Below are 13,697 nucleotides of genomic sequence, written 5' to 3' on the forward strand. Positions count from 1 at the left end.
TGATTTGATTTGACACATTCAGTACAAAAGAAAAAGAGCATTAGCATACCTCTCCCTTCTCAGTCTTATTGCTGTGCTTCTTTAGACAATTGCTTGGTGTGCACTCCATTGTTGTGTGGGCAAAGGAAAATATTTTGATGTTTGTTAAGTTTTATTACAGCCAGACTCCAGTGCATTTATGTGTGCTGAGTATATGAGAAAGTCTGTGATAAGAGTAATACAGCCTACAGGTAAAGAGAGTTTTCTGACACTCTGATTCTTCTTCTTTGATCATGGGCTGAATTAAACTCCCACGATCTTTTACGTGTATGACTGTTTTCACCCTGCCATTCAGGCGGCCATGCGCCGCTTTTGGGGGAAGCATGCTGGGTATTTTTGTGTTTCTAAACCCACCGTACTCTGACGTGGATTACAGGATCTCTTCCGTGTGCACTTGGTCTTGTGCTTGCATGTGCACACGAAGGGGGATAAGGCACTAGCAGGTCTGCACTTAAGTTGACCTGGCAGATCAGTAGCTAGGTAGGGTAGGCTGGCGTCTTATCCTTTCTGATTATTTGTTATGTCTAATGGCTTTCTATGCTGAAAAAATGACAGTAAAGAAACCAAACATTAAGCATGTACTCATTGTGTAAATGTTACAGGCGTAGCTTGGTGCATCAACCATGAAGATGACGAAGAGGCAAACGATGTTGACGAGAAGGATAACATAGATGACAGAGATGAAAATTCTTCCACATCTGGGACAAACACTTCGATGACAACAGGCACTATTGCAAGTGCTTTGCAGTTGTTGGACACGCTGTCTGAGTAAGAAAAGAAATATGTTTATTGTTTAATCAATTAAAACTTCATCTGAAGATTCAGGCTTCATTGTGAGTTATAAATATATAATAGAAAGACCATTAACATGAATCATATTAATAAAAATTTTAAAAAAATGGTTGATTAGAATGTGATAATATCCCACTCATCCTGCACAGAAAGCAGTCAGGCTATTGAATTTTTGTATGTGTCCAAGTGGAGGTATGGTCTTAGGCCAAACAAAAATATCTGTTGGTTGAGGGTAACGTGACCAAAAAAGATAAGGTCAGTAAGTCGGCTTTTTTTTATTCATTTGTTTAATTTTTGTATTTTTAATTTAGTCGATTTTAAAGAAGGTTACTTCCCTTAGTCTGGGTATGGTTCGCAAAATGTGCCAAAAGTTTTTTGTTTTTTTTGAAGAAATGAACAAAAGGTTTTAGGGTCGGCGGGAAAAAATAGGGTCGGTCGGGTTACCCTAAACCAACATATATTTTTGTTTGGCCTTATCACATGTCAAAGCCTGACCACATTTGAGATTTGAGCAGAACTGTTTTTGCAGGAAGGACTGTGCTTTTTAAGCCTTATCCTTGCAAAATTATGCTCAGTAAATTCATCAATCGCACACTCTTTCCAGGAATATGCTGTCTCTGGATGCCCTGGCAACGAACCTGACTGACACATGGATGCTGTTCCTTCAGAGAGTCAGGTTCAGTGGGGAAGACTTTCTCAGCTTACAGAACCTTGGGGTGGTGCTCAGACTTTTGGCTGAACAAGGTATGGTGTGGTTTATGCTGTTTTTGTGTGTTATTTTTTTAATTTAGTGGTGTTTGAAAATTTAGCACTTTTCTGGAGATTCCAATTTTCAGGTTTGATTTGCATGAAACAGTAGAACCCGCCCCCCCTCCTGTTTAAGATCCCCCAATTTAAGACTTACTCCTTTGTAAGAACTTTAACGCCTTTTCTGCGTTTTTGTACATATCGCCTGTACATGTTCTTCCATTTTAAGACTCCCTCATTAAGACCTGATTACCTCAGGTTTTTGGAGGTCTTTAATTAAAGGGAGGGTCTACCGGATCATTATTTCAAACCAAAGAACAAGGTTTAGGTTCATTTGCCAGTTAGTTGACAATGCAATGTATTGGTATTAGAGTGTCAGTATTGTTAGATAGAATGACAACCTTTCATTGATCACGGTTTTTCTTTTGGAAAATTGAGTTATACGCTTGACACTATTGTGACTAGCATTGCCACAGCGTTAACGTCCTGCCTGCCCAAGCTTGCCACCAAGAAACTTCCCAAAAAACAGTAACTGTAAAGAAATCTGTCTAGCAAGCTTGAATTAAGTCCAATCACCACCAAAGTTTGTGTACTAATTAAAAAATGGATGCCCAGTTCAGTCGGGCTATTTATAAGTTTGTCACGCGATTTGTTTTAGCATAGAGGGGTAAGAAAGGGGGATAATTTGTGTTTTTTAACGTTTTTTTTGTGTTTTCTTTTCCACTGCTTTTTTAAAAGTTATTTTTTAACAGAAAGTATTATAAATAATGTTATAACCAAACAAGGTGTAAAACCTATGAATTAGCTGAAATATTGTTAACATTGTACACAGAAATAAGGAGACAGTTCAAAGAGAAAAACAAGCAAATCACGCCTTCACTCACAGCATCCTGACTCAAATGAAACAAAACTGTGACACACACCAAATGATGTCCAGGTAATCCATATTGAATATGTCACATTTTTACAACAAAGTACCAACTGTACACCTATAAACCATTCCAAAAGGATTGGGAGGCTCCAGCCATTGTTATCAGTGCTACGCCCTTGCACCTACACGATTCCGAGATGTGCGTCTAGCACTACCACCCTGTGTAGTTTGCCGACTCGTACTAGCAACAACAAGACTGTTTCTTCCTCACTATCACTGCTATTATCGCTTTCTTGAGACGAAAACGACACGTCGGAATCATGATCTACAGGATCCTCAAGATCCAACATCCGGAGAATCTCCTCCCGTGACAAGGCTCGCCTTCGATTCATTTTTTTGTTGTTGAAAAAAACACGCAAATCTGCACTAATTTGATCAGGGCGGAAGAGGAAACCACGTGTATCAAGGGAAACAACTCAATTTATTGCAATCTTCAAAAACCGGGAAGCAATCACGAGTTGTGTACCTTGTATGACTGTTACTGAAAAATTCACCTCCCGTTCATGGGCGTGTCAGCGCTGCTACTGATTTATTCACCTCCCGTCGCGAAAGTGTTAACTGTCAGAGATAATTCAATACTGCTGGGGTGTTTGCTTGAGAAAAAGCTCAACTGTGTGGAACCCAAGCACTGGGTCGGATCGGTTCAAATCTTAAACAAATCTCAGTAGACAAATTCCAAAAATGACACCGCCGCGTTTGTATGTGTTGTGGGAGAGTGACCTTTTCTTACAAAACCTCTGCCAAACAATGGAGGGGCCAATCACTAGTGAGGGGAGTGTCGGAAACACGTGCTTGGCTTTAAGAAAAGGTCACTCTTCTACAATCCATTCAAACCCCAAGGATCAGTTATTTCCAAGAATCGTCTATTTCAACCAAACTGACCCGGCGCTTGGTTTCAATTCCCACTGTTGGGCACTTTCTCGTGAAGACCACCTTTGGAAGAGCAATGCTGAAAAACAGTTAATTGTATGAAATGTATGTAGATCAACCTGTTCTTTATAGGTACTAGTTTCTAATGATAATTTCTGTTTTTTATTTATTAATCCGTTTTATTCTCTCTTTTTTATGTAGGCTTTTGCAAGTACAACAGGAAGCTGCCTGCACCAATGACAAGTGGTGTCCCAAATCTCATTGTGTGTCCCAAATGTGCGTACACATTCCATAAAATCTTGTAGAACTGACAGTTGTGGGTGTTAGTATTTTTTTGAGAATCTCTCAGTTCTTACAAAGCTTTCTTTGTGTGATCAAGGAATCTTAATTGTTACAGGGAAATTTCACTATATCGCGGTCCACTACATTGCGAATTGAAGTATATCGGGTTGGGGTGGAGTAGTGTGGACTTTGACGCATGCTGTACAAGTCCAAGAGAGTTAAGTTCTTGTTCAGGGGTTAAAACCTGAACACGCGGTAGACCAGATAAAAACAATTATCGTGAAACGTGTCTACCACGGACTGATTCTTTGTAACCCAATGACTGGCAATATAGTGGAAGACTGGTTTGATTATTGTTGTTGTAAAAAAGTTTAAAAAATGTATGGTATAATAAATAAATAGAAGGCAGGGTTGTGGTTTAGCAGTGTTAATGTTAGGGTTTTAGAATAAACTCAGGCAATGATTAATCTCTAACCCAGAATACTAGTGCTGCCTCTATCTCTAATTCGTCATGTCATAAGACATATGAAACCAACCTCATGATTGCTAACAGATGCTCTTGTTATTTTGCAAGAGCCATGCCAGTATCTTTGTGCTTACTTGGGGTTTAAAACATGATTACGTATCTGCTGGACCAGGCGAAGTACTGAAGACAGTGACCAGCATATACATGTTCACAAAAGATGCTCTGCTGCCTCAGCCGGATGAAGTTCTTCTTTGCACAACACAAACCACATCAGAGGAGGTAATGTCAATCTTCTTTTTAGTGATCTTATTGCTGTTTAATCTTGCTCTCTTCACTCAAAGAAATGCACACTGCTGCAGCTGCAGCTTTGTTTGCCTTTGGGTGGTTGGTCAGTTTATGTTGGGGTTTTGTGTGTGTGTGTGTTTTGGGAACTTCTGTGAGTGTGTGTGGGTGTGATTTGTAAAGTTGATAATTTGTCATTGTAACTTTTATGTACAGTATTTGAATCTGCATCATGTACATTATTATTTACTTGTGTATCGATTTTGCATTTAGATAGTCTTTGTTAGGTGCTTATAGATGTTACGGCTGGAATTTACGTGTGTATGACTGTATGTATGTATATTCACTCCTATCAGAAATTGTGCGTGCTTCTCTCTGTTTACTACCTAATCTTCCCACACACACACAACACTCCAACCAGGCACAAAGACAAGAACACGGTTACAGCCCTTTGCCCATGTACCTCTATTGAAATATTCAATCAACACAACATAAACATATTATTTTCCATGCATTCTACAAATCACTCTCACTCAACATAAAAGTTTCTATTTCTGTCAGGATACAGAAATCTAGCTGCACAGAAATACACACATGTTACTTTCTCATGCAGTCTATAATTCACGTGCACACACGTAGAACACTTCAAGCTTTGTTCCGTGAGAGCCTGTCTGTCTCACTACACACGAAGTCATTGTCTCAGGCAATACTTCTGTCAATTGTCATTTCTGTTACACACAGATAAAAAGTCACGAACGCTCTACGTCTCGTGTTTGTTAACTTGGGGAACTTATCTCCGCACAGCTCTCTCGCCGGTTACGTCTTTCCAGTCGTACTCACACACATACAGTGATACGCCCTGGTCCACACCACCCACGCAAACTGTCTTCGCGTGGTGGAATGGGACGGGGTCCCCGTTCTGCAGCGCTTCACGCTGACTCCCTCCTGCGCTCCCGAAACTCACGGCTCAGGACGCAAAGGCGGAACCTCCCGTCTCGTCTCCCCACTTCCGCGACCCACTCGGCCCGGGATGCTAAAATACACAAGTTTAAACTACCATAAGTCTCCATACCTGAATAAACCTTTCTACTCAATAATACTGCCGTTCTACCGTCAACTAACTTATGCGGTTACAGTATATACACCCGCTTACTCATAAGCGACTTCATTTCCGAAAAACATGTAAACATTCCTTTTTCAACAATGGCTGACAACAGCGCACGCTTTTCAGCCAATTCACACATGACTCTCCCGGTCATTTCTCAAGTCAATATTTCCGAGCAAAATAATATCTCCGAGCAAAATACAATTCAATAAATACCTGTAAACACAGCAGTTGAATCCTGCGATTCAATTCCGCGGCACGAGTCCCAACGACCTCCAGCGCCCGGTGAGAAACTTTACCAAAAAGAGACCCGTCTTCTTCCTTCAACGGTCTGTAAAGCTCTGCTGTCTAATGTCTCTACAAACGCGACCTCAGTCAATACTCTTCTCTGATTGGTTACATCTCACACATGACAGCACTGCACTGCACGAGTGATATTTTACTGTGCGGTGCCTACTCAAAGTTTGTGGCCCATGAAATTTTATACACCTGCGTCACATAACTCCAATACAAAATTATGTACAAATCCATTTGTCACAATAGACCTATTGTAGGATTTGATCCATGAGAATACCAACAGTTTTTTAATTGTCACGAAAGACTTCTCTTTTGCAAGTATCTGTTCAAATGATTTTTATCAGGTGGGAATGTTCTTACGCCGTGCGTTTGCGCCCAGCTCAGTTCAGAGAGGACAGATCCACTGCTTGGCCTTTGCTGACACCTTGGATTATGATGTCAGTGAAAAAACAGAGAAGGAGCTGAAGGATCTCATCAACAAGTCTGGTAATGACAATAAGGGCTGCTTAAGTTAGAGCAATAATAATTTAACATTACAGGCATTGAGATCAAAGTTCAAAATAAAATGTTTGCTGTTCTTCCATGATGGTTTATCAGATAAGCAAAGGAATCATTGTGTAAATCTGTTATCCACTATCAGTGAACCGAGTTAACATTAACATCGAGAATTGGTCTTGTACGTTGTGCATTATAGAGTCATGTGTATACAGTAGCATTTCAGAACAGAGAAATGTCATTCATCCCTGCCCTAGCCAATTCTCCTATCACAGTATCCCAGAAACTTCAGAAGATTCATTACTGACAGTAGTAAAGTACATGTGTAAGTACATGTACATGTATGTACCTGTAGAGGTTCGGAAACTTGTTTTGTTTCTCTTCTCTTGATGCTGATGTGTTACGGACTCACTCTGGACTCAATCTCTCGGACACAACATATGACATTGTGACACTGTCGAACAGCAGTATACTGGCATGGCAAACTTTATTTCCGTGTCTCTCGATCTTCCCTCCTCCTCTTCGCCAACCCGACCGAAGCCGGTGGCTACAAGCCACAGTACTATGTTGACTACATCTCCTGAGTTAGTGAACAAAATACGTCCGCACAGGCTCTTCCGAAGTTCTCAAAGTTCTCTCCCACACTCCGGCATGTACACACATAATTCAACTGTATCTAGGGTAACAGACATCCAATCAACTCTTAGCAACTAATAGTAACACAACACTCTAAGATGATACCCCGTTTCATTGGTTGAAGACAAGATAAAAAAAGGGGGGGGGGGGATTAAAACCTTCCAACCGCAGCTGACACGCTTCTTTGGTCTCACACTATCAGTATCAAAGGAAATCACACCCACTTCACATTTCCCCAAACCCAGGGGTGTATAGAGGCAGTCGGGTGTCAGATTGCATGATACTACCCCTGCAGACAGCGTTGCCTGCCTCAGACACAGGTGGCCTGTCCACTTCAAGTTCTAAGGGATGAAGAAAATTGCTTCACTCAGCTTGCAGCTGGACACGGCTTGTGCACACCAGTACTTTTAGTTTACAGATAATGAAATGACAGAAAACACAAATCGGTTGGCAAGATGAACTACAAACACTAGACTGGACAATGACAACAGCTTTACTCTATAACTGGTGACTGGTCACGTACCTGTCACACACCTATGGCTATTAACGTTGGAATTTGTTTGTGTTTTTTCAAGTAAGGATAGGAGGATATACCGATTAGTTGAAACATTTCTTTCAGGTAATGTAGGTTGTTTTTGAAAACGAACACAGTTGTATACATTTGTTGATGATGATGTCCAGAATGCCATTATCAGCTGGTGGTGGTATGCACGTCTGAGAATGAGTTCAACGCTCGGATCACAGCATCACTGGAGAGGTACAACAGACCACCACCAATTGCCGCTGCAGACACAGGCAGGATGCTGGATTACCTGTGCAGCAGGTTCAAAGTTCCTGATGACATTCGACCCAGCCAGTCCGCAGCCTGCATTGACCCAGACAGGTAAATGCAGTAAAATGTTAGGCAATGATAATCTGAATGTTTAACGTCTAGAAATGCTGCATGAATACATGAATGCATGTTTCGGGAAAGCAAAACATTTGACAGAAGGTTTTTCTGCCTGCCACGCTTTTATTTCAAATGTGCATGGAGATTGAGGCAGAAGAGAGAGGCCTTGATTTTTCTCACGACACAGGCAGTAGTCACAATGTTGAGTGTTTGAAACAGGTTGTGCATTCGGGTGGTCAAGTCTTCTCGGTCTGGCATGGGGAAGACTTTGTACAAAAAACGTCTGGTGACAAAGCTGAGGGCTCTGTTGGGAGAGGATGAGGACAAACCAAATGACATGGAAGGTGAAAAACTGCATGTGACAGTTCCACTCTACGAAAAGCATGTGGACTCAAAGGATGTGGCTGACACTCTGCTGCAGTACATGCCTCCTTCTTGCCACTCCCACGCCAGGCTTATTCATCTGGACATTGCCTATGAGGTTAGTAACATTTTGTTTTACAGTGGAACCCCCCTTTTAAGACCCCCCATTTTAGGACTGACCCCTCCATTTTAAGACCTGATTTTCTGAGATTTTTTGAGGTCTTAAAAGGGGGGTTCCACTGTAATCATTGTTTAATCTGCATGCTTTTTTTTTAGAGATACATTCAGGCATCTTTTTGTAATCTAAGGAAGAGGATAATGTAATATTGTGCACTGATTTGGTTAAAGGTTAGGTAAGGGATCATGTGCTTTTTGTTGCTTGATTCCAGGTACAGGAAGGTGTGGACCTCTTACTGTACAACCTGTTGGTGCTTGGCTGTATCACGGATGGTCGAGGTCGCATGTGGCGTCGCTCGACTTCTGACCTTTACCTCATAGAAGCAATGCCGCTTCTTGAACACACAGAAGCAAAAGTATGGTGCCATTTTTTCCCTTTTACGTAACTGGTTTTTTTTTCTACACATGCAAGGTTGAGTCTTCAATATTGATAATGATCCCACTCTTCATTATTGTACTGATGATGTTTGAATACCTGGTTCAGCAGTTTGTACCATGAGTGCTAATTTTGATGAGAGTGTCTCTTTTGGGTCATTTTTCTCTTCTTTCTGGGTTATTTTCCCTTCGATCATCTGTGTAACTGGTTCTTCTTCTTCCTTCATGGGATGAACCTCTCTCAGCTTTTACGTGTATGACCGTTTTTATCCCGCCATTTAGGCAGCCCTACGCCGCTTTCGAGGGAAGCATGCTGGGTATTTTTGTGTTTCTGTAACCCAGCAAACTCTGACATGGATTACAGGCTTTTTTCCGTGCGCACTTGGTCTTGTGCTTGCGTGTGCACCGAAGGGGGATAAGGCACTAGCAGGTCTGCAAATAAGTTGACCTGGGAGATCAGAAAATCTTCACCCTTAACCCATCAGGCGCGGCCGGCCGGGATTCAAACCCACGACCTTCCGCTTCCGCCATTGCGCCCGTCGTGTTACTGGTTTGGTTAACAGTATTCATTTTTGAAATGATCTTTACTTTTGAGACTGCAATGTTCACTATGGTCTATATATTTATATTTTGTAATTTAAAATGAAAAGATCTTCCGTAGGCTGCATTAAATAATTTAAATAATGGCTATATATGAGCATGTGTTGACTTACTTGTTTAAATTTGATCAGTTGCATGAACGTTTTTGCTGAGTAGTGAACAAAACTGATAAATATGTTACCTTCCTACAGGAGAAAAGGTTGCTGCATCAGATGTTCTCCATTTTGCCCAGCATCCGATGTTGTTCACCATCCGAGTCACTGTCAGCTCTTGAGGACTTGGAAGGGGGAGCAGGTAAGACTTTGATGCTTCTGATATTATGGTTACATTATAATTATACAATATACTATCATATTTAATTTCATTTATGTGTTTAGATATTTGTATGTGCTTAATTGGGCCACCATGCAACTCCTGGGGCTAATTGTGAGAAGTGTGAGCTGTTTGATTAGTTCTGCCAACATATTTTGTTTTGTTTTTGTTTTGATGATAATAATAATAATAATAGTCAATATAACACTTACCTCGACAGTACTATTCTTGCACATTATCTATTATAGGCCGAAAAAATTGGACAAAACGCTGAGTGGGTACAATTATCTCCCATAACCATGCGCCACCGTGGATCCCAAGCACTGTCCGAGTGCTTCCCCCTTACAGGATGTAGGTGGCGCGTCCTCTTTCTTTTTTCGCGCGTGTCAGACCGGCTGTGTTTCTGCTACGCTCCCGGATTATTTTGGACTAAGAGGCTTCTTTTCTGTGTGGACTATCACCTGTTGGATTATTGTGTGTTATTCCACTTCTGGCTTGAGGCTACGTTGTGTTTCCTTCAACTTGTGCCTCCGTTTTTGTGTGGCGGACTCGGCGTGCCTCCCGTCCTACTTCGTGGTGACCGGTCGTCTGCTTCTCGTTTCGCCGCATTCACTTGAGTATTGACCTAAATTTTCTTTGAATTTGTTAATTCTCGGTCTTTAAGGGTACGTACAGGGCGAGGTAGGATGTCTCGTCCTGTTTTGGGCTCTGGTTCTACGGAACCAGAGTCTGCCGGGGGCAACCCTTCTCCGGGCGCCCAGCGTTATGTTTTACGCACGGAGAAGGGGATCTTTCGGCGCTCCGACTCTCCCTCCCCAAACGCTTTGCGTTTGCGGCGAGGGAGGGCGGAGAAAGCCTGTTTGAGCAAGCTCAATGCGAGCTTGCTCAAACAGGCTGGGCTTGAGCCTGGGACTTCGGGCGGGGCTGCGCCGTCGAAGGTTCGGGGAAGGTCGAGGGGAAAGAAAAAGCTTCTTTCTCCTTCTCCTTCAGTGTAACAGGCTTCCCCCCCTTCGACGCCGTTGTCCGGCCCTCAGTCTCAGGCTTCAGCTCCTCCTGGTTTCAAGCCTGGGGGGAAGGTTTCCTTCTCCTCCCTGGCTCGAATCCGGGGGCAGGTCGATTCCCAACCCTCTTTGGGGGTTGGTGAATCCGATCTAGGGGCTACTGGAGAGACTCAGGTTTTGACAGCCAACGGCCATACCACGTTGAAAACACCGGTTCTCGTTCGACCACCGAAGTTAAGCAACGTCGGGCCCGGTTAGTACTTGGATGGGTGACCGCCTGGGAACACCGGGTGCAGTTGGCATTAAAATCTTCCTTTTCCGGTGCCTCTCCTGTGCCCTCCTCGGTTTCCACCGCTGTGGAAGCCAGGAGGGACACGGGTCCTCCTCTGAACTCCCTCGCTGGGTCGTCTGCTGCTGTTTCGACAGTAGTTTCGGCCTTCTGGGGGGGGGGGGGGGGAGATCGGAGGAGATGACGGGGTCTCTGAATTCCCTCCCCGCTGGGGTTGGGATGCGAATTGACCCCGTTCAGGGCGGTCCTGTGGGGGCAGGGGTTTCAGGCTTCCTGCCTACGACCACTGCTACTACGGTTCCCTCTGACGTCCGTGTGACTGGTGGCTGTCCCTCTTGTTAAGACGCTCCGGCCGACTAGTTACTGGACGTGGAGGTGTTCGACAGAACGTGGTACTTCTGTCGAATGGTCAGGGCGACGGGAACATTGTTTCTGTTGCTCAGACCGACACCTCCGACCGGACCGTCTTGACCCCACGCCATTCCTTAGCGTCTGGTGTTCGGGTGACGGATGGTCCGGACCAAGGGTCCGGAACGTTCCAGGCTTACGGGTCGGGATCGAACCGGACCCACGGGTCCCGACTGGACTTGACCTCCGGGTTTGGTCCGGACGGGACCCATGGTACGGGACCGTACCGGACCTTAGGGTCCGGTACGGGACAGTACCTCTGGCCCTTGCCGGACCCCCGGACCTACGGGTCCGGATGGTACGGTACGGGACCAGTGGTTCGGTCGGGACCGGACCACCCGACCACCTCTGTTGGTCTGGGTGGTCTGGCACCGAACCGGAACACACCGGACCACCGGACCTACGGGTCCGGATGGTACGGTACCGGACCAGTGGTCCGGTCGGGGCCGGACCACTCGACCACCTCTGTTGGTCCGGGTGGTCTGGCACCGAACCGGACCATGCCGGACCTACGGGTCCGGATGGTACGGTATGTCCACGTCCGACCGAGCCACCCGAACACTTCTGTGGGTACGGATGGTTCGGTACCGAACGGGACCTCCGGATGCTACGGGACCGGACCGAACCTACGGGTTCGGATGGTCCGGTACCGGACCAGTGGTCCGGTCCGAACCGGACCACCCGACCGCCTCTGTTGGTCCGGATGGTCTGTCACCGAACCGGACCATACCGGACCACCGGACCTACGGGTCCGGATGGTACGGTAGGTCCACGTCCGGACCGAACCACCCGAACACTTCTGTGGGTACGGATGGTTCGGTGCCGTACGGGACCTCCGGATGGTACGGGACCGGACCACAGGACCGGAACATCGGACCACCCTATCGGATCGGTCCGGACCACCCGACCACCTCTGTTGGTCCGGATGGTCTGGCACCGAACCGGACCTACGGGTCCGGATGGTACGGTATGTCCACGTCCGGACCGAGCCACCCGAACACTTCTGTGGGTACGGGTGGTTCGGTGCCGAGCGGGACCTCCGGATGGTGCGGGACCGGACCGGACCTACGGGTCTGGATGGTCCGGTACTGGACCGGTGGTCCGGTCCGGACCGGACCACCCGACCACCTCTGTTGGTCCGGATGGTCTGGCACCGGACCACCGGACTTACGGGTCCGGATGGTGCGGTGTGTCCACGTCCGGACCAAACCACCCGAACACTTCTGTGTGTACGGATGGTTCGGTGCCGAACGGGATCTCCGGATGGTACGGGACCGGACCGGAACACCGGACCGGAACACCGGACCACCCTACCGGACCGGTCCGGACCACCCGACCACCTCTGTTGGTCCGGATGGTCTGGCACCGAACCGGACCTACGGGTCCGGATGGTACGGTACGTCCATGCCCGGACCGAGCCACCCGAACACTTCTGTGCGTACGGATGGTTCGGTGCCGAACAGGACCTCCGGATGGTACCGGACCTACGGGTCCGGACCTACGGGTCCGGATGGCCCGGTGCCGGACCACCCGACCACCTCTGTTGGTCTGGATGGTCTGGCACCGAACCGGACCATACCGGACCACGGGTCCGGATGGTACGGTATGTCCACGTCCGGACCTAACCACCCGAACACTTCTGTGGGTACGATGGTTCGGTGCCGAACGGGACCTCCGGATGGTCCGGCACCGGACCGGAACACCGGACCACCCTACCGGACCGGATCGGCACCCCCGACCGGACCGGACCATTTCTTTTCTGATCAGACCCGATGGGTTCCTGTTCAGTCTATAAATGGCGGGGGTTCGTTGGCTGGGCTGACCCAACAGTCGCAGGGTTGTTGTTTTTCTCCCCCTTCGGCTGCTGGAGACGTTTCGTCTTTGGGGCAGGGGTCTTCGCGGCCTCTTGCTTCTGTGGGCGTTTCTTCACAGCCTGCTTCATTGCTTTCGGCTCTTCCCCCTCAAGCTCCCTACACTCCTGCTTTTGAGGAGTTGTCGGGAAGTGAAGAGGAGAGTGAGTCGGAGGACGATAGGGAGGAGGATCAGGGTCGCCCTGAGGTTAACACTGATCCTCTACCCTTGCCGGTTTCTGATGGAACTTCCGAAGCTATGCTTCGTACTTTCCAACAGTACATGACAGACATCACGCGGCGTCTTGACGTCACGGATGCCTCTCTTAAGCGTCTGTCGTCTAGTGTTGACACACAGGACCTGGACCCGGGGTCTGAGGACGAGAGGCAGGAGGCTCGTCCTCGCACAGCTAGAAGGACGTTTGAACAGTTTCAGGACGTCCTTCCCTGAGACGCCCTCTCGTCCTTTGAGTCCGCTTCGGCCCGGGCGC

General features: G+C 46.5%; 1 protein-coding gene, 1 long non-coding RNA gene and 1 other non-coding gene across 4 annotated transcripts in view; 2 read left to right on the forward strand and 1 right to left on the reverse strand.

Annotated features, from left to right (window-relative positions):
• LOC138968960 (E3 ubiquitin-protein ligase rnf213-alpha-like) overlaps window positions 1-13,697 on the forward strand; it is a 123,569-nt gene that overhangs the window by 14,878 nt on the left and 94,994 nt on the right. For both annotated transcript variants that reach the window (XM_070341641.1, XM_070341642.1), the window contains exons 10-18: window positions 642-807; window positions 1,436-1,575; window positions 3,581-3,655; window positions 4,300-4,406; window positions 6,156-6,297; window positions 7,624-7,825; window positions 8,051-8,312; window positions 8,584-8,727; window positions 9,538-9,640. In XM_070341641.1, the coding sequence (XP_070197742.1) occupies window positions 642-807; window positions 1,436-1,575; window positions 3,581-3,655; window positions 4,300-4,406; window positions 6,156-6,297; window positions 7,624-7,825; window positions 8,051-8,312; window positions 8,584-8,727; window positions 9,538-9,640 (1,341 nt within the window). The remainder of the gene's footprint in view (window positions 1-641; window positions 808-1,435; window positions 1,576-3,580; window positions 3,656-4,299; window positions 4,407-6,155; window positions 6,298-7,623; window positions 7,826-8,050; window positions 8,313-8,583; window positions 8,728-9,537; window positions 9,641-13,697) is intronic.
• Window positions 4,856-6,047, reverse strand: LOC138968971 (uncharacterized). The gene is made up of 2 exons (XR_011456332.1): window positions 5,731-6,047; window positions 4,856-5,442 (listed from the first exon to the last, which is right to left on the reverse strand). It is a non-coding gene; the product is annotated as an uncharacterized lncRNA (long non-coding RNA).
• On the forward strand, window positions 10,843-10,961 carry LOC138970003 (5S ribosomal RNA). Its single transcript, XR_011456787.1, has one exon. It is a non-coding gene; the product is annotated as a 5S ribosomal RNA (ribosomal RNA).

This window comes from Littorina saxatilis, linkage group LG6 (genome assembly GCF_037325665.1).
Source record: "Littorina saxatilis isolate snail1 linkage group LG6, US_GU_Lsax_2.0, whole genome shotgun sequence".
Lineage (NCBI taxonomy): Eukaryota > Metazoa > Mollusca > Gastropoda > Littorinimorpha > Littorinidae > Littorina > Littorina saxatilis.